Source organism: Bactrocera neohumeralis, chromosome 2 (assembly GCF_024586455.1).
Source record: "Bactrocera neohumeralis isolate Rockhampton chromosome 2, APGP_CSIRO_Bneo_wtdbg2-racon-allhic-juicebox.fasta_v2, whole genome shotgun sequence".
Lineage (NCBI taxonomy): Eukaryota > Metazoa > Arthropoda > Insecta > Diptera > Tephritidae > Bactrocera > Bactrocera neohumeralis.
Genome location: NC_065919.1, coordinates 76561299 through 76582737, shown reverse-complemented (window position 1 = coordinate 76582737; position 21439 = coordinate 76561299). Strand labels below are relative to the sequence as shown.

Genomic DNA, 21439 nt, shown 5'->3' with positions numbered 1-21439 from the left:
CTGCTCAATGCATCTTGACAAAATTTTTCGGTATTTTAAAAGCTGCTTCCATACAAACTTCGATTATTTCTTTTAGTTTTGTTTATTTTATGAGTGGAAATTCGTAAGCAATCTATGCCAAGCTAGGTCTAACTTTAAATTTGACAGTGAAAAACGTCGAGATATAATTTATTTTTTTTCTTGGAAAATATTTTTTCTAAAAAAAGTTTTCTGTGTCTCTTTTCATTTCCATTCATAAATCGGCTTGCCTTACTTATTGTAATTTCTTGCAATATTCATATTCCCAATTGAGAAAAAAAATAATAATAATTAGGTACATAAAATATACATACATTACAGTGGGGTATTTAAAAATAATTACAACCAATAACAAAAAATAAATACAAATGGGGCACTAAATCAACGGAGGCAACCTGTATGGGAATGAAAATATATTGTATATATGGTTTCGATGTAATCTGGTAAGCGGTTTTGGGCAAGCGGAGTAAAACATTAAAATAAAAGTAATTAAATAAAAAAATACCTTCATTGTATTTTAATATTGTATCATTACACAAGAAGAAATTTATTTCCAGAATTTGACAAATTTTTTTCATTATACAAAATGGTTTTTTGTTTTTCTCTCGTCAAAAGGAAATAATATGATAGAAAATTTACAATATGTGAGGTACGAGTATTCAAAAAAAAAAAACAATCAACGAACATAGTAAATGACAAAAACAAAATACAAATAATTATATGAGTATATTATTACACATACATATTAAAATTATATATGCATACCATATCTAGATAAATCAATCAAGTGCAGATATACATAGATGATAGCTAATTGAGTAATAGAGATAGATAGTTAGCGGTAGTAGTAGAGCGAGAGAAATGTAAAGAATGTTGGCAACGTCGATAGTTGTTGAGGTAAGAAATTCGCTTGGAGTGAGGATGCTTCTTGAATACTTTCTCGAAGCAAAAGTATATATGGAAAAGTGGCGCTCATTTGGTTTGTGGTTGGACTTCCTTTGTTTCTTGTTTTGTAATCATTACTTGAAATATTTATGCAACAAAAGTGCAAGCACGTAATTAGATTTTGATTGAAGTTCTTTCCCTGTGGTTTTTAACGGACGTCAGTGTTTGCTTTTTCTTTGAATTTCGTTTGTATTTGAAATTTAATTTGTGTGCAAAAATCGTTTGATTGAAGTTTCTTGCTAATAAATGTCAAATTTCAATTTTGCGTACATTTGAATATTTTAATTCCTTGCACTGGTATTTTTGTTCATTCATGCGTTTGATTTGGTACTGATTACTTGTAGAAGTTCTATATTTTTTGTTATTGTTTAGCAATTTTGCAAATAAATTCATTTCACTTGTAGACGGTAATTATTATTGATGTTAAAATTTTTACGCATGTACTCCGATGGATGCTAAGAAAACACCGTTTTTTCCGGTGCAGAAAAGAGAAAGAAACTTTGAAAAATGAAATGTAATGCAGAGTTGAACATAATACTAAAAAACAAGCACAAAATAGCGCTAAATAACAGTAAACTCAGCTACTGTGTCTGGAAAACAAAACTTCTACAAATATGTTTTGAATAAATGAAGTATGTTTTTTAGGTTATGGTTTTAGGTAGTTAAATTTCTTTCAAGTAAAATGCTATAGTAATTTACACAAATATATTTTATATAGTTTTTGTTTTTTTTTGTAGTTTTTGATTAGCATTTCGCAATATTTTTTTTATTCTACAGACTAGTTGACATAGTTTTTTCAATCCGTGATTAATTTTAATATCGTTTGAATTACATAATTTTTGTGAAAAATAGATTTGGGGTCAGACCTATTTAATGACACTTATTTTCTTTAGAAACCATTCAAGAAATGAGGTTCTAAAAGAAGGAACTCCAAATATGCTTTATTTTTGTAAACTTGACAGTAGATACTAATGACAATCAAGTATATATGTACATATGTATAGCCCATATAATGGACCTTGAAAACTAAATTGCTCAAACGATGCTTAAACAAGTAAGAAAAAGCTAAGTAACTCACATATTGGAAATTCTAAAATCTTTGTTTAACCATTTGTAGTTTAGAAGATATGTAGGTATATTAAATCTATTAGGGGGCGGGCCCACGCCTATTTTTTTTTAATTTCCAGCCCAATGTGCCAAATTAGAGTTCTATGTATATCTTAATTGAGTGCTTAGTATTGACAATATAGGTTTTCGGTTAATGGCGTTTTGTGGGCGTGGCTGTAGTCCGATTACGCCTATTTACGAACTCGATTTTTTTTTGTATCAAGGAACACGCACATACCAAGTTTTATCAAGATATCTCAATATTTAGTCAAGTTGCAGTTTGCGTGGACGGACAGGCAGACAATTATATATGTATATATAACCCTATATCTTTCTCGCTTAGATTGAGGTGATACGTACAACCTAACGTGAACAAAACTATTACACTCTGTAGCAACTCCTTGCAAGAGCATAAAAATACAAATATAAAAACTAAAAAATTCGTTCATTCGAAATTCCAAAACAACTGATTTGAACAATTTTAGCACAAGTTCAAAAATTAACCTCGAGTAATTAATCTAATATCAACTAAAAGTTGAATATCTCTAATATAAACAGTATTGGAAAGAATTTTTTTTATTTTGTGCAAAGCTGAGCAAAAATTGAACTTTTGAATATATCTCTATAACAGGAGATCAAGATCTTTCAAAGTCAAAAATTCTTAAAACCATTGCAAAAATATCAAAATATGCTAATTGCTAGAGTATTTCCAAAACATTTTAGCAACAACTGACAGTAAGCAAGGTCAGCGAAACTATGAAATGTAGGGAGCATTATCAAAAATCTGGTCAAAATCGCTTCGACCTTTAGGCTAGTTATCAAAAAAAAAAAACATTCACACTTCATAGCATGATATAATGACATCTTGACATCTTGAGCCCACAAAAATTATTAGAAACTTTAATTTATTTCAGTCAAAAGAATCTACAACAAAGTGCAGCAAAACACTGTTCGAATTCTAAGATAAAACACTTATGAGAAGCACAGAGCACAGATATCATATATTACTACCTTAAACAAACTTAATGCAATTACAACAACAAAAATACTAACTGCTAATGATAAAGATAAAGATGCAATTGAAATAATAATCCAAATATATATGTATTTACAATACTATATGAATGTGTGTGTATGTATGAGATTGTTTGAGCTCTAAATTCGTACATCAACTACTTATACACATATGCTATGTATGTATGTATGTATGTATGTCTATAATTTATATACATATAAACTAAAGCTTAATGCAAAATAACGAATCGATTAGTATTTTCTCATATTTCAATTCAATTATTTCCATAGTAGTATGTATGTATGTATGTTGATTTGCGCGCATAATAAGATGAATACATACATTATAAAATATTATATATTAAATGTATGTATGAGAATATGCACAAACATAATTGCTTAAGATAATTCTTGAACTAAAACATAAACGAGCATTATTTAATAAATTCTGTTTCTGAAAATTGTGTAGCGAAGAGGATTGTGGTAGAGGTATTAATGGTAGCAGTGTTGCATTTTTGTTTTGTTAAAGTATGTGATTTTTTTTTTTTTAAGTAACAATTGTTAGCAGTGTGAAAACTGAGTGTGGCATGAATATTTGACATTAGAATTGTGAGCTTATAAATATATTTTAATGAAGATTAAATCAAACACACAGTTTTATATTTATTTACTAAAATATTTGCATTTATTTACTAATTATTTGCATTAATTAATTGAAACACGCAAATCGAAAGGTGATTTCTTTAGCTTTCGAAATTTGCAAGACATTTTTTTATTAATTTATTTATATTAGATTTTTCAAAGTTTGTTTTTTATATTCAACTTTGTGTAATCGCAAAACGAAAATAATGTTTTTTTTAATTTGCGTGCTTGAGTTTATATAAAATTTCTTTTTGTTGCTTAGTGTTACATTTTAAGGTTATGCATAGATACATGTGTAGTTATGTTAAAATATATGGATTTATTTCGATTAATATCGGTATTAGTTTGCTAACCTCTATTGCTGTAACTATTAATGCGGTAAAGTTGTCGGAAAAAGGGCGTTTTGAAAATTCTCCGTAAATGTGATCATAATATTATTTACCTTTTATTGTCTATTCTAATATTAGAGAAATTTGCTTTTGTTGTTGTAGTAAAAAAATACTGCCGAGTTGACAGTGTCTGCTAGGTTAAGAAGCTCGATCTGTAAATTGCGTAGACCTGACTGCCATAAAAAATCTATTTAGCTCTTGAAGTTCAGCCCACTGACTTCGAATTTCGGTAGCAAATTTTAATAATTTCGCCCAGTTGTTGGATCGTATATCTTTACGTGATGAAATAGCAAACCTTACTGAAGAGGTATGTCAAAAACGGGCTACTTTTGTAGCGTCCTTATTGAAAACCCCTTTATACTATTGATCTGCTTTTTTGCTTTTGTTTTCTATTGGCATAGCTGATTCGACTTTCGTTGTGATATGCGCTAAGCCTTAGCTTAATGGTATGCCATTAGTGCGTGCTTTAGGAAATTGCAGTCAATATTATTAACAACAACAATTAACAATTTGTCTATATTTTGAAAAATCGTAAAGAATAGATATTTTTGAATGAAGAAAATACATATTTTAATTATTAATGTATGTACTTCTTTTCTCGGAGAGCATTTTTTTATAATACTAAAGGTATCTAAGGCGTATATTGTCTGAGGTTATAAAATAAAAACTGTTCCTCCCTCGGCAGGCAACATTAAGCCTATATTTATGATAAGAAAAATATCTCCATCCCCTCAGAAGTGAATTTGAGCTTGAATAACATTTCAGTTGTTATTTATTAGACAATATTGAGATCGGAAGTATTTTAATTTTTTTTAATTATATTGTGTTGCTTTATTCCTACTCTGTCAACGGCCCTTTTACAATACAAATTAAATACAATGTTAATTAATTTAAATTCACAATCGATGAGCTTGAAACGATGAATATGCTAATATGTGGGAAATGATATTTTAACCCTGTACTCATATTAACCCTGTAATCATATTATCACTTATATAACACTGTGTTTTCATTGACTTACTTCTTTCGGCTTTTCAGTGTCAAATTTTTTTCTACAAACTACAAGTAATTTGCTGTTTACAACAAAGTCAATTTTGTTTTTTGCCTAACTGTAATGTAATTATTTTGTGTAATGTTAGTAGTATGTATGTTTGCATGTCAAAAAATATTTCGAATCAATACAAAACAAATATCGAATCTTAAAAAAATTATATATACACGTCAATTGGAGAAAGAGGAATTTTGTACGGTGTTTGGTTTGAATTTTTTGGGTTTAACGCTTTTGCATATATTACTCATATATGAAATGCCGTTTGTCTTAGGATTTTTTTTGATAACAAATAACCGTTATAACTGTATGCCGGGTGGCTGTGTTTTTGCTTGATTGATGTTCGTTCTTTTGATTGTTTCGAATGAGTTTTAATTTATATATTTATTTTTTGTTCATACTTTTGAAAACCGATTTCATTTTCGCATGTAACCGTGCATGGAAATAATATACATACATATATCGTCACATAAAATGTAAAACAACGTAGCATCACTTTTCATAAGTTGACAGGCGAAGGAAAAATGATATAATAGAAACCACTCACATGAAACAAAAATTGAGTTTTGATTATAAAATGGTTATATATTGGATATATATTGGTTATGTCTGACAGCGGAAGCTGAAAATTTATTGCTACACCTATGTAATATGGTGTAGTGAATCGTAAGCAATAAAAAACTCAATTGCGATTTTCTTGATGATACGTTGTTTTGCATTTTAGCTGACGATTTGTTATATATAATATTGAATTTTGAACTTATATGCATAAGAAGACTATATAACTAAAAAATATGTACACATAACATATGCGAGTACATTTTAAGTAATTTAAATTAAATAACCGTTAAGAACGCCGGCCAAAAGAAAATGTGCTCAGCGCTACAGATTAGAAAACATGGATAACATTACACATACATCCAAAAGTATGTGTGTGTGTGGCATATTTTTTAGCTATATAGCTTTATTTCTGATTATTAAATACTAATCGATTCATTACTGCCTTTTTCACCAAATAAAAAATGAAGAGTGTATGAAGAGAAACAAAAAAACAACAAGTATAAGTAAATTAGGAACATACAGGGTGTGTATGTTGTTTTTAGAAATGAATGTGCCGTGGTTGGGTCGCTGAGTAATTGTAGTTTTTGCTTATGCGCCTTCCTTGCAAAGCTGCCAAAAATGCAGACGCACAAAAATGCATTTACATACAAACAACAGCCAAGCTACGTACATACATATGTACTATATGTATGGGATTTTTTTTCACACTGACAACGAGCATTACGAAAGTGGCGAAAATATTTAATTATATTATTTGACAATTGCTTTCAATTTTTTTTTCATACTAACAGCGAGCAATACGAATGTGTCGAATACATTTTTGTACATACATACATGTCTAAAGTCGCAAACTGCATGCAGGGCATAAAAATATATGAAATATTTATATGACATAGAGAGAGAGATAGAGAAAGAGAGGTATGGAGTACGCTAAAAAAGTAGTAGATACAAAAAGCTTAATCGCAGCTCAAGCGGCACACACAAACATATGCAATTTTGCGAAGAAAACTACGCTCGTGTAGCTGTACTTTTCGAATGCAGTGTAATGACGTGCAGAAACGGTCGCATCATGCACACAAAAGTGCAAAAGAACGCACAAATTTTGCGCCGAACCCAACCGGCAATCTAATGAAATCGTCTGTCGTAGTAAAAAAACGCGCTTTTTAAACTAAGAGAAAGTGAAATAGAGAAACAAACAACAAAAGAAAAATGGCGCAATTTTCTACAAACCATTTCTGACATACCACAAAAAAAAAATTACAAAAAAAACAAGCAAAGTAGATATTTCATAGTAGGACTACGAGAAAGAGAGCACACAAGTAGTAGTTTGAGTGCGAGAGCGCAAGTCTCATATTTATTTAAATGTTTTTTTCTTTCTTACAAAATGCGAACAAAATACAATATTTTATTTACTTATTTAAAAATTAATTGTGTGTTATTATTAGAACAACAAATTATTCATATATCAGTTAACGACTATCAAGAAATTAATTAATTATTTAATGTAAAGTACTAAAATTATGCATAAAATAATTACAATTTGCAGATTATATAATGAATAAAATTTCAACTATATTAATATAATAATTCACATTACTAAAAATTACTTTGACAACAAGAGAGAGATAGACAGAGAGTGAGAAGAGAGAGAAAATATATAGATTGACACAAATCATACAGCATACATATGTATGTGGGTATTTTTGAAGTATTGAAACTTAAGAGCGAGTCATATCAAAGAGCAAGGGGGTTGTGTGTCGGTGCGTGTGCACACGAGGAAAACTAATTATTTAATTTAAAATATAAAAAATATGTAAAATTTAAGTTAAAGGGTACGAATTTCAAAAACTATTGGTAGCGAAATTGTAAAACGTATTTGTGTGAAAATATTCAAGAAAGAAGAAAATGATATCAAACTTGTATTTAGCAACTATTGTTTAACTTAATTACAAGAAACAGTTACAATATATGTATGTATATATATGTTTAGCAATAATTATGATAACAGTAAACTTGGTTTTGTTTTTGTTTTTTTGTTTAAACTAATTAATTAACAATAGAGTAAGTGTTACTAGTACGTATGCATGTATGCAGTAAAAAAATCGTAGAAAAGTATATATTCCGCTAGCACAATAACAACATTACATCTGTATGATTACTCGTATAATAAAAAGTACTTAAAAGTAGTAATCGTAGCACACTTCTAAGGGAACTTTCGCTAACACAGTAAATAACAGTACACAGTTCAGCTGTATGCAATACAACCAACTTGACTTCTTTCTTCCTACATTGTTCTGGCATCAAATACATCGATGTATGCGTGTATATAGTATATGTGTGTATGTGTGCGTAGGCTGTGTAGGCAATTCGTTGACGCACACATATGCAATTTTATTGAAATCTCTTACAAAATACAACTCTGTGACTTTTTGCTTGCAAGTGTGTAAGCATGTGTGTATGTACGAGTATATAAGTATGTGTATGTGTGTGTGTTGGTAATATAAAAATGTGTTGTAATTACTAATGCTAATTATATGTTGTAGGTGTGTATTAGCCACTTTAAACAAATGCTGTTCCTTTGATTAATTCATATTGTTTTTGCTTTAGTTTTTGTTTTTGCGCCATTACTGATACTGTTATGTTGTAAATTAAGCTTACACACACACACTGACTCTGCTGTGATTGTTGCTGCTGTACTTGTTGTTGTTGTTTTGTTTTAATTGTTGCTTTACAATAATAATTATTATGGATTTGTTTTTGTATTTTTTTAAATTTATTTATTTTTTTTATTATTTATACTCTTTATGGTATTTTCAATGTTGTTTTGATGCACTGTTATTTGTTGTTCTTGTTGTTGTGGTATTTTTTTTTACTTTTTTCTTGTAATAAATTTGGTTGAAATGAATTTCTCACCTGGTAAATTTTGTAGCGGCTTGGCGTGCTGGGTGCCACGAGCGTTGGGACGCATTTGTCCCACCCCACGGACCCCCCCGGTTGCTGCCTGAGCCCCCTGAGCGGTGGCCCCCCGCTGAACTGCCACCGCCGCCGCCGCCACCACCGCCGCCGCCGCTTGAGGGGCCCCCTGACGGCTGATGTTGCCACGGAGCCCAACGGCTCGGCCACGCGTGGCCGTGATTCCACGTCCACGACCAACCCCCTGTTGTTGTTGTTGTTATAGTTGTGATTTTTTGTTGTAGTTGTTGTGGTTGTTGGTGGTGTTGTAGTTGTCGTTGTTGTTGTTGTGGTGGTTTTCAATTGTTTCAGTTATGTGTGTATATATATATAAATTGTATGTGTGTGAGTAGCGTATGATTGTGTGTTCATATGTATATGTATGTGTGTGTGTGTATGTGTAAAAGTTGGTTATTTGGTATTCGGATTTGCACAAATTTCGTATGTTTCAATAGAGTTATATCGAATTCGTTGGTTGATTGGTCGGTTGGTTGGTAGTTCAGTTGGTTGGTTGGTTTTTGGACGAGATTAGTTTGCGTTTTGTCCGCATTGTTTTCGGCAAGTGCAGAGCGCCGTTGTCAATTCGTTCGCACAAACATTATGTATAAATGTATAATACATTATGTACACAATATATATGTACGTGTTGTTTATATATAAATTCATATACATGAATCGCCAAAGGTGGTAGCCAAATTTAACAATACAATTAATGGTTTTTGTTTTAGACAATAATGCAATGGTAGTATAGTAACGGTATACGATTTTAGTAAAATAGGTTTTCGATAAACATACGATTTTTGATTTCCGGTGTATGGTTCAAATTTTCATTTTTCATTTTTTTTGGAGGGGTTTTCATAATTTTTTCCGGCACATATTTGAATTCGGTTCAATGTTAAAAAAAGTAGAATATTCATTCATTTAGTAAGTTTGGAAAAAGATAGTATAAAAGAGGTTTTTTGTTTTTTTGTTTGGTTTTTGTTTGCGAAAGATAACAGGTGATTTCGAAATGGTTTCATTTTAGAACAAATGGTTGTGGTTGCAGTTTTGAAATTTCGCATTTGTTGTGAGAGCATTTTTGCAAATTTTTTTCATTCAGATTTGTTGTTGTGAATTGGTAAGTTTTGTTTTGTATTTGGTATTTGTGATTTGACGAACATATATATATAATTTTTTTAAGATGATATATTTGGTATTTACCGAAACATAAAAAAGAAAAAGAAAGAAAAGAAAAAATCGAAATTAACGCGTTAGATTTTCATGTATAAAAATCAATTAATATGAATAATTATAATAAAAATTAATGTCTTCATAAAAAACTTGTGAAAAGTATAAAAGCTTAAACTTAATAATTCCAAATTCAAAGCGACACAATTTGTACTTGGAAAAAATTGTTATATGTAATGTCAAAAGTCTCTAAATGTAGTATTGCCAGATATTTATATAAATTTTAAATTTTTGTTTCTTTTTGCACACTATATAACTGTATAATTCACTTAAATTTCGTAGACTTTTTGGACTAGCGACGTTTAAGTCACTAAAACACTAACAAAATATGAAATACTTAAGTATATATATACATAGGCATAAAAATATATAACATATATTTGAAATAAATGTCTGTATGTATGTAGTATATGCATGAATAGAACTTACGTAAAACATAATTTCCCCATTTTTTGCACTTTTTGCACGCCTGCATTTAACTTTTAAGACATTTAACTTGATAAGGTGCACGGTTAAATGCAGGCTTTATAAAAATTAATAATTCTTTGCTTTAATTTAAATATGTATGATTTTTTTTAATTTTTGATCAAAACAAATTTTTTCGAGTTTGCGATTGACACATTTGGTTTTGGAAATCTAAATTTGAAATCAAATTTTATAAAAATGCTGAATTGTAAAATTCGAAGTAAGAAATTATTTTGGTATAAAATATTTAAGCGATTTACGAGGCCATATTACATACAAAATTTGTTGGTTTTTTAACTTATACCAATATTATTGTCGATTTTTAAATGAAATAAATAAGCTTATGGTTAGTTTGCTTAGGTTAGTAGGCGGCAGTGAGCACTTATCTAATATAATAAATAATGAAATTAATTAACAAAAAGCATATAAAGCAAATTTAAAACATATTTGTTTGCAAAACTTGAATGTTGAGTGGAGAACGTGACACTGTGACAAAAAAAAACGGTTGAGAGATCGTTAAAGATATGCCTCGTTCTGGACAACCTGATAAACAGATCAACCGAAAGAAACAAAAAACAAAGAAAAAGTAACGGATATGATGCTTGAAAATCAGGCAAGTGTTAGAGAGTTGGCAAGAGAGCTCTCTCGCGAGTCCGTTCGTATGATTTTGGTGGATATTTTGGGTATGAAACGCATACTTGCTTGACGGGTCTCTTTGGACATGCTTGATCGTGTGAATTTCGATCCCACATTCATGTAGTGCATTATAACTGCCGATGAGGTATGGGTTTATGAGTTTGACAAGCACCAAAGTAGCATAAGTAAAAGTTGAAAAAATCGTAACTACATGTGTCAAATGTAGAGAAAGCTATATAATGCTTTATAGTGAGTTAAGTAAAAATTTAGAATCTGGATTTGGATTTAGTATGAATTGTTTTTTCACAAATTAAAAAAAAAAAAATTGTGTAATAAATATTTTTTGTGCTGAAAATTTAATTTACAAACCAATTTTTTTTTATATAAACTAGTTTTCAAAAAACCAAATTTGTCTAAAAAATCTTTTTTTTTGTGAAATAGTTTAATTTATAAACTCATTAATTGAAAATTCTAAAGCCAAGTCTATACCAGTTCACTAAATTAGGAAATTCGACTTAAGTTATTTTGATACTAAAGGAATTAGGTGTTATCTTTGCATTTTCGAAAAATACGCTTTGAAAGTTACTCAGTTTAAGTTTGGTCTTAGAAATGAGCTATAACGTTATCTATAAATTGGAAATAGATGTGGTTCAATTCTTTACTGATTGACCAGAGAATTGGATAATCGCAAATGTGGGGATTTTAAATTCCATATTCATTGGATAAAAATATGCTTTGTGAATATATAGTGAATTAAAGAAAAATTCTCAAAATATTCATAATTTTAACAAAAAGTGACACTTTAGTATTCCGTAAATATTTAATCAATTGATATCTTAAAAATCATGGGGGTTTGCATTCGAGTCAAAATGAGAGAAATATATTTACCGACCCCGGAGACCTACGCTGACTTTAGGCTTACGATCTCAGGAAAAAAATCGTTAAAGACTTAATTAAGTCGCCTAAGCAATAAGTTATGTTTTTTTATAAATAACTTGAAACTAAGCGCTTTCCACCGTTTAAATTGGTATCTTAGGTCGACCTAAGGTTTTCAACCCAATATTCAAATTTTGCAAGTACAAATTTTTAATAGCACACTTCATTCAGCTCAATTATTTTAAATAAAGCTTAAGAAACTTAAAACAAATTGAATTTACTATGCTTAATTGTGCTATAATTGTTGGCAAAAAAAGTCTAATATTTAATATGAGTTTCCATATATTATATATATGTACATATGTACATATATAATTTTGTTGCTATTTGTACCAAAGCCAACAGCTCCACAACTAAGCATAGAAATGTCACGCGAGTAAATTAATGAAGCAAATCAGCATTAAAAATAAAAATAATTCTAAATTAATGAACACAATAAGCGATTTAAGTAAAAATTAAAAAAAAAAATCAAAACGAAATATTTAGTAAAAGCATGTGCAAATGAAAAGTGTTGAATTGGTTTGTTGTTGTTAAGAAAATGCAGTGAGGTTTTGAACGAAAAATGTAAAAAACGGTATATTTTAGTTTTTGCTAGTATCGGATGAATTTGTATCTAGGTATGGTGGTTTCTTTACGTTTCTTACTTTGCTAAATGCGGGTGGGTGTACATAACGGTTAACACTCACAGGACGGTTACGGCAAATGTTTTTGTACTTATGTAGCTATTATAAGGATTTAGATAAGAACTAATACTAGAGTTAGGGTTTAGAGAAAAAGTATTCCTGAAAGCATGAGTGAGGCCAAAATTTTGATGTCTGGTAGCGGCGATTTTGAAATTTGTGATGTTGTCTTCGCATTGTCGTTGCAGTTGTTGTACACAGTGTTGATTATGGTAAGCATGTGTACGTGTAAGATAATGTATTTATTTCTATCCTTTTGTGTGTACTTTGACTTTTAGTTTTAAATTTTGTCCAAAAGTAAAATTTTGTATATTCCAAAAATCAACAAAGCATATATAAATAAATAAAAAGCATGAAAAGAAAAAATCAAAAAATATTAAATTTTGTTCAAATAAAAGCAAAAGTTATTTAAATTTCAAAATACTACGAGCGCATCTACAACAATTTCGAAAAGAAAGATAAATAAATTGTTCACCACTAATTTTAGATATGAAAGTTAAGATATTTCAATTTTGTTTTGAGCTGCAACACACACTTGAAAATGTAGGCACAAAATGTAAATTTCGAAAAGTCAAATGTTTCCAAAAACATATTTTTCAAAGTGTAAGCCAATCTGCGTTGATGGCAGGTTTTGGAGCTGCGGGAATTTTATAGTGTAGGGGGGTGGTGTTGTATGATAGTAGTGGGAACAGTATGTATTAATAGTAGTAAGTAGTAGTAGTAGTAGTAAGTAGTAGTAGTAGAAGAATGTAAGACCCACCACATTATTTCTGGCCGTTCTCTGCAGTCCACCAGCGGGTCCACCAGTTGGCAATGGTGTCACACCGCTCGGTGGATAATCAAAGAAGTACTCTCCATCATAGGTGCGATAAAAATCGTCATAATAGGATTCATTGTAGCCGCCACGATAATCCGAATAACCATAAAAGTCGTAATCATAATCTATAAATTGGGAAAAATTTTGCTGTGGTATTCTTTTCGTGCTTCTTTCAACTTTTTCTTCTAAAAATTATTAAGAAATGTTGACCAAATGTTCGAAAATTACAAAACAACAAATTAGATTAAACAAAAATATTAATTCTTTTAAATTAAATTTTCAACAATTTAGAAGATGTAAATTTTTGGTAATAAATTTGCTTACCATATGTACATTTGCATGTATGTACATATGTATATGTATATATTCTGGGTAATGCAGCTTAATTCTATAGCGTTAGCCTCTTTATATGCAACAACAAGTTAATAATAAAATTAATTTTTTTTAGAATTTTATTTCATTAAAATTTTTTTTTGGGCTTAAATTTTAATTGTTGGATGTATTTTTTTTTAATCAAAAATTTGTAGGTATTTTCTTTTTTTGGGATATAAGCAAGTTTACCGGTCAGAGCAATTTGTAAATACCAGAAATTTGTAAGAATGTTATTTTTAACACCGTTTTTTTTTCTTAAACCAATCTACCGTGTACAAAAAAAATTAGTTGTATTTGGATCACTCCGTTAAATTTTGTATTACTTGATAGGGAAAAACTCGTACTACATTCTGTGCTAAGGTTCTTTTCCCAAAATAAATTTGCAACCCTTCGCAGGAACATCATTTATTTTAGTTTCGAAAATTTTATTCCAAAAATATTTCTGCCTATTCCTTTCATACGATCTGGTAAAATCGTGGAATTGGCGGATTTTTCAATTTGGCAGAAAGTAAAATTTATTATTATACCTAAAAGTCTTTAACTAGTATAGCAGCAATCCACGATTTTTTTTCAAATAACTTAAACGCATTTTTCACCTAGAACTCATAACTTCGAAATATTTGTAGTCAAAAATCTTAAGTAGAGTAAAGTAGAGCTAACTCTGGTAGTGAGTACCAACTAAAATTTCGTTAAACAAAAAAATGTCTTCATAACCTCAAATATGTTATGAAACCTAATACAACATATGGCAGAGAGAGAGGCCACGCTATAAAATTTTGCTTTATTACCACTTTAACGAAAACGTAAATTTTTATTTAGAAATTAAAATGTAAAACTAACTACTAAGAATTTTAAGGAAAAATATATAAAAATATAATTACTCCAAACTAAAAAAAAAATTTCATAAAAGCTATAGTTCGCTATAGCTACAAAAAATAAGTGTGTGTACTGAGCGGTGTGAGAGAGTAGCCTTCATATTTTATGGCCGAGCATAGCTTACGGTATGTTATGCATGGGATACAGGGTGTTGGTCAAGACGTTTACAACCGATTGCAGACAGACCTCGCTGTGTTTGCTCAGGAACGCTTTTCGCATACAAAATTTTTATTTGGAAGCAAAGTCTTTTTGGGGTTGTGGGGCGCAAAGGGTACAAATGGGGGTCATATTAAATTTGCGTGTTAGGGATTTATTAATTGCTGCAATTTTTGCTAACTTTTGATAATTTAGTTATAACATATGATAATATTGTTGTAGGTTTTTTTTGTTTTTATTCCATTTTTTTGAGAAATTTCTTCGCATTTGGTTAGATGCCGATTTTTTTTTAAATTTTTTCTTTAATTTTTTTAAATTTTTTTTAAATTAAAAAATTTTTTTTTTTGATTTTTTTGAAATAAGGTTTTCGTTTCTTGTGAATCGTTTCGGCTTGCTTGAATAAGCGTACGCTAGTGCTAGTATATCGTACTGCCAGTGCTATTACTTACCGCTGTTATAACGTCATATACTATACAGGGTGCTTAAGAGTCGGTAAACGTTGTGGCATTTGCAACATTTAAGATAGTAGAAAAGAAATGTATCACTAAAATTACTAAACATTGAAGTCAAAATATTTAGTTTGCTATTATTTTTAGTTTTTAAATTTGAATTTTAATTGCATAAAACATTTACAAAAAACTGGTTATAAATTTTTTAGTATATTGTTTTATAAAAAAAATGGAATAAAAACAAATTTATGCAAAAGGTTACAACAAACAGTAGTAGTTATAGTAAATAACAACAAAAACATGCAGTTTCTTTAACGGAACACAAAGTAGTACACACATAGAAGATGAGAAAAAACAACAATAAACCAACATTTATTATATAATTGCTGATTAATTTAGAAAATTTCTGAAAGACTATGGAAATGTAATGGAAAAAGTGCAACATTAATTTTGATAATACAAATTATGCAGTAGTACTAATGATTTCTTGGACACGCATTAACACACACCGATTACAAAAACATCTCAATTGCTTATAATTTTTTTAAATGTAATTAAAATAATTATTTAATGAAAATTTAAAATGAAAATAATGAGTAAATGCTTGATTTTTATGGGTTAAAAGCTATTTGCAAAAGCTGGTTATAAAAATAACGGTGAGTGAGAAATGGTTGGGGATTAGACAAACAAAACAAACTACGCAAAAAGGATAATGGGAGGGATATTTCATTGTTAGTAGTAACTTAAACAGATTTTTTTTTTTGTTTTTGGAGTCAACTAAAGTATAAGATAGAAAAAACTTTGAAAACTGTATTTAAAAACTATTAGTTGTAAATTAGTTTAGACTAATTCTCAATGTAGAATTTAGTTTTGCTTTACGCCCATTGCTTCAAGGGGTATGCAGTTACAGTCACAATAATAGTGATATGATACTTCATACGGTTTATAAGTAACTAATTTGCCTAGCATAATACGGTACTTTATTATATTAAGACTGATTACTACGTTTTTTACCAAAAAATTTACAACTGCTTTTTACGCTTGTTTTATTTAGTTAAAAAAAAATCGTTTTCCAATATTTAAATGGGTAGTTATGTAGTATATACAATACAATATTGCGCATGTCAACTGCAAAACTAACTTGACGCCGCTTAGCGTGCTCTTAAATGCTTTTATGCCAAGTGTCTTTTGACATTTTTTCTCTTTAAATTTGGTTTGTAATTTAATTTTAGATTTTTAAGTTGTAATTCAAGTAGTTAAAATACATTGTATTTGTATATGTAATATAAACCATCCAAAAAAGTACATACGTAGTTATATATATATGTGTAAATATATGTATGTATGTATTTAGTAGATACGTATTAAAGCTAATTTAAGTGAGTGTTATTATTTGTAAAAAACGCTATATGACTTACCGTAATCACGTGGTATTGGTGCGCGCAGCGGTATTCGTGGGCCACCGGGCAAGCGCATTGGCGCTGCTAAGGACATCATATTGGGATGTGTGGGCGATAGGTTTCTGTATGGAGATAATTGTTCATAGCTAGTATGAGTTACAAATTGACATGGGCACAGAGACACACACACAGACACAAACACAGGGGGCAACAACGGGCGACGGTTGCCAATGTAACAGTGGTGATTTGCATTAAATGCGTTTATGTTTTTTTTATTTTTTTATATTTTTCATATTTATTATGTTTGTTATTAGCGATTTTTGTTTCATTTGCATTGTTGTTGTATTTTTAATTTATGTTTTTATGTGTTTTTTTGTTGTTTGTCACATGTTTGTTGTGAATAAGTACACAAATTGAGCGTTTGATTGAATGATTAATTGAGTGCGTGCAGAGAGAGAGAGGGGGAGAGAGAGAAAGAGAGAGAATATAAAATTAATTAAAAAATTGTAAATTACATTTAAAAGGAATTACGAGCTCAAACGATTGGGGACAGTTCACAAACACACACACACACACGAAGCGGTGGTGGTGAACTTCGTTTTTTGTAATCCGAAATTGCTGCGTTGCGATGCGCAGCACAAAAGCCGATGCACATGGGGAACTTTGTTATTGTAAGTATTCACAATAAGTCGGTTAGTAGTATTTTTGAATTTTGACACGCCAATAGCGGGGTGGTATTAGTGTATTTTTAAATTATTATTTTTCTTATTTATTTTTAAATTTGTTTTTATGTTAACTTATTGTCTCGACAGCACTTACCCAACGAGACCGGGACGTCCTTGCATCATTTGCATCATGCGACGTTCGCGTGCACGTAGGATTTCCTCCTTCTTCTTCTTGTCCGATGGTGGTTTGGCAAGTGAGACCTGTAAATTTTCAAAATTTGAACATTTAATAATTTGTTTAAAACAAAAGTTTGAAGCGTTGTGTGTTTAGGTGTACCTCAATATTAGAAGAGCCAATCTCTTTGCCGTTAAGGCCGCGCATTGCAATTACGGCGCTATCACGATCCTCGAAATGCACGAAAGCGTAGTCTTTGATTTTCTTAACGCGCTCAACTTTACCATATTGCTCAAATTGCTCCTGTAATAAGCGAAAGTTTGGTATATAACGGTTGCTGCTTATACAAAATGTTAACGGTAATATTAACTGTACCTTTAGTTTTTCCTCGCTAACGTCTTGCGTTAGATTCCTCACGTACAAGACCTTCACCTTTGACATTGTTTGCTCGTCTGGTTCCTCCTGCGGATCAGCCCAATCGACAATGATATCACATCCCCAAACCTGAGTACATAAAATTAGTAGTGTTGTTAAATTATTGATAAAAACTTGTATAATTTTTTTCATTTTAATTTTTATTTTATAAATTTTTTAAAATATTTTTTGTTTTTATAATTTCAATAGTGTTTAAGGGTTGACACTGCCCTTCTTCAGAATTGATAAAAATATTTATTTTTTTAATTTTGTTTCGTTTTTTATAAATTTTTTAAAATATTTTTAATTTTTATAATTACAAGAGTGTTTAAGGGCAGGTTTGGTGTCAAGCTTATATTTTAATTTCAACTTTTTTCCTGTGTTGGTTTTGTTTACTTTTTGCTGGTGCAGTCACTTATATCGGTTTTTGATGCACCCTGTACTTTTTAAGAATTTTTTGCTTTGTTATGTAAATATTTGTAATAACTTTAATTACTTTTAATTACACTAATTATTTCTTTCAATCATAATTGTTTACTTACCTTGATTCGGCCAGTGCCAAGTCTTCGTTTTGCCAGCGAGGCGGCTTTGTGTGACTCATATTCGAGGAAGCAGAATCCGCGATTTTTCTTCTTATCATCGGGTGAACTGTAGATGATCACTTCAATAAGGCCAGCTAAATGTGTGCGTGTGTGTGCGCATAACAATAATAAACATTTGAACAAAAACAAAAAAATGCGTGCACTCATTAGTAAAATTGGTAATAATTACTAAGTAAATTCAAGAAAATTTAAAGGTAATTTGTGGAAATTTATTAAAAAATACAACAAATAATTATGATTATAACATATGGAGCGGATATAATAGCAATAACGGGAGTAGCACTTAATGTTACTCCTAATACACACTCTCAAATTGCTTTTGCTACTCAATTTCGCTTGAGTTGTTTACCAAAGGGGTAAAAGGAAGAAGCATCGAAAATTGCAAAATTTCACATCACAAGCATTAGGAGGGGGCGTTGTTATGCAAAATAGTGAATTTTCACGCATTTCATTTTGATTTAATTTATGTATATAGACAACAATCAATAAATTGCACATATAGAGATAATACATTTAAGAATGTGCGAAATGCTTAAAATAATTATTTATAAACGATTATAAATTTTTTTTTAATTTCCTTCGTTTGCTATTAATTTATTTATTTGATTCGTTTTTTCTTTAACGTGTGAAAAACCAATGCCAAAATTTGTTTGCTTATCTTTTTTAAGCCCTAATTTTTCTATCAGTATCAGGTGAGTAGTAATTTTTATGTTCGAAAACCTAAGCGCAAAATAAATCAAATTTCACAAATGCACATCTAATCAAAAATTAATGTCGCATGTTATTGCCTAAAAAAATTGTACATATATAACTACATACATTTAATTTTTGCTTTCTTAAATATTTGTATATAATATAACCGTATACATAGCGAAATTTATTTAGTTGTGTGTTTGTGTACATAACCAAGTTGAATTTTCGTTTAAAACTAGAGACACCAAAAGTGAAACCATAGTATCCAAAGAAAACATTTATTGATAATACCGTATAATAAATATGTAGGTACTGATGTATGTATGTATATGTACCTAATGTAGTAGATAAAACACAGATGAGTCATATGTGATTTATAAGTACGAATATGCTTCATATGCATTTAATAAGTTGGAGTATATATAATATATATAAATATTGTATACAAATGGAGACACATTGAGGCATAAACGCAAAAAAAATTATAATTTTCGTATATTAACTTCAAGTATTTATAAGCTTTAAATGCAGAATTTTTCAATTATTTTTAGGTAAATTGTTATTTTTTATTATTATTGTTTAGTTATTGTGATGTAATATTAAAATATTTTGTTAAAAGTTCAATGGACTATAAACAGAAATATTTTTACTTTTAATTTTCCAGTTTTATTGTTATTTAATGTCAAAATATTTTGTTAAAAGTTTAATTTAATATAAATATAAATATTTATACTTTTAATTTTTCTGGTTTTCAACCTCTTTTTTTAATTTAGCGTAAAATAAATAAAAATTATTTTAAATAACCAAAACTTTTCCCCCGAAAATTGTATTCCTAGCATTTAAAGTACTGTTTACTTGAAATTAATTTTTTTTAATAAAAAAACCAATTAATTTTTTTTTATTAAAAATTAAATTTCTAAAAAATTTATTTCAGAATTGTATGCGCACTTTAACATTAAAGCGAATTTCGATTGCCAATTTTTTTCGTTTTATTTTTCAAAAAATAGCACTTATGGCCAAAAAGGGCAGCTATAATTTTATTTTTATTCGAAATATTTGCAACACATTTAAAAAAACAGAAAATACTTTTAATTTTTAACTTTAAGTATTATTTTCTTTTCTTTGGTCTCACAATTTAATATCAAAAATGTTCGATACGAATAATGTACAGAGGTTTGTTGAGAGCTACTAATCGTCTGGTTGTTTGTGGACAAGGAGTTCACTCGGGATTTTATAGGTTAAACAAATCGTTTATCATTTATATAGTACTAAATAGTATTTCTCCAGTCATTACCATTTGTTTTTTGACATAATTCACTCGAAATTTACAAATTTGCTCAATGGACCGAATATTAGACACTCTTTACTCATATTTTATTTGAACAAATTATTTATTTCAATAAATTAATGTTTAGTTTTATTTTTTTTATCATTTTTATTGTTGTTGATGTTGTATTTACTACGAATATGTGGCAATTGAAATGCGAAGCTGGCAATCCTTGATGTACTAAGTAAGTAACTAATTAGCATTAACGCTTTTGAGCTCCATTTTTTAAACTGCTTTTCATGAATACACGAATGATGTAAAGTAACGCATAACAAAATTAAAGTAGGGAAGAAAGACACAAAGACACAGAGGTATTGAGATAGAGAGAGAGATAGAGTTATAACTAAATAGTAGGAAATGTGAAACAAAAATATAGTTTCATATGTCGCTGGGTAATTTTATAGCTGTAGCTACACAATTATTAAAATTTTTTTTTTATTGATTAATATATATTTATTTCTAATTAAACACATTTTTCCAAAAAATAATATTTGTCTAGTGTGTTGTGTGTTTATAATAAACAAACGTTGCTCGATAGTGTGAATACTTTTAATACTTTTTAATATTTTATCATTATTTTTATTCAAATATATGGAATTTATCTCATTGACACAATAAATATAGAAGTTATTTATTTTTTTACGTTAAGTACAAGCCAGATTTTTATAAAGTCATTCGCATTATCGAGACACATTTGTTATTATTTTTTTTTTGTCGCAGATCCTAGATGTGATGCAAAGTCTAATGCAAGCTCAACTTTTATGAAATTTTACATTTTTTATGCATATGTATATATTTTTATAAAAGTATACAAAAGTATACTGTACAATATTTTGATTGCTTTTTGCATTTAATTAAGGCGCAAAATTATAA

At 29.3% G+C, this 21439-nt stretch overlaps 1 protein-coding gene across 17 annotated transcripts in view; it reads right to left on the bottom strand.

Moving 5' to 3' along the window:
• The window catches only part of LOC126755256 (heterogeneous nuclear ribonucleoprotein R), a 148503-nt gene that overhangs the window by 8257 nt on the left and 118807 nt on the right, over positions 1-21439 (bottom strand). For 5 of the 17 annotated variants that reach the window (XM_050467714.1, XM_050467697.1, XM_050467686.1 and 2 more), the window contains exons 6-12: positions 18487-18620; positions 17906-18034; positions 17693-17833; positions 17510-17616; positions 16709-16836; positions 13381-13622; positions 8638-8881 (exon numbers count right to left, since the gene is read on the bottom strand). In XM_050467714.1, coding sequence (XP_050323671.1) covers positions 8638-8881; positions 13381-13622; positions 16709-16836; positions 17510-17616; positions 17693-17833; positions 17906-18034; positions 18487-18620 — 1125 coding nt within the window. Of the gene's footprint in view, positions 1-786; positions 1419-8200; positions 8882-11840; positions 12892-13380; positions 13623-16708; positions 16837-17509; positions 17617-17692; positions 17834-17905; positions 18035-18486; positions 18621-21439 lie in introns of those variants that run through there. The other 12 variants (XM_050467757.1, XM_050467749.1, XM_050467826.1 and 9 more) reach the window with 10 other exon arrangements.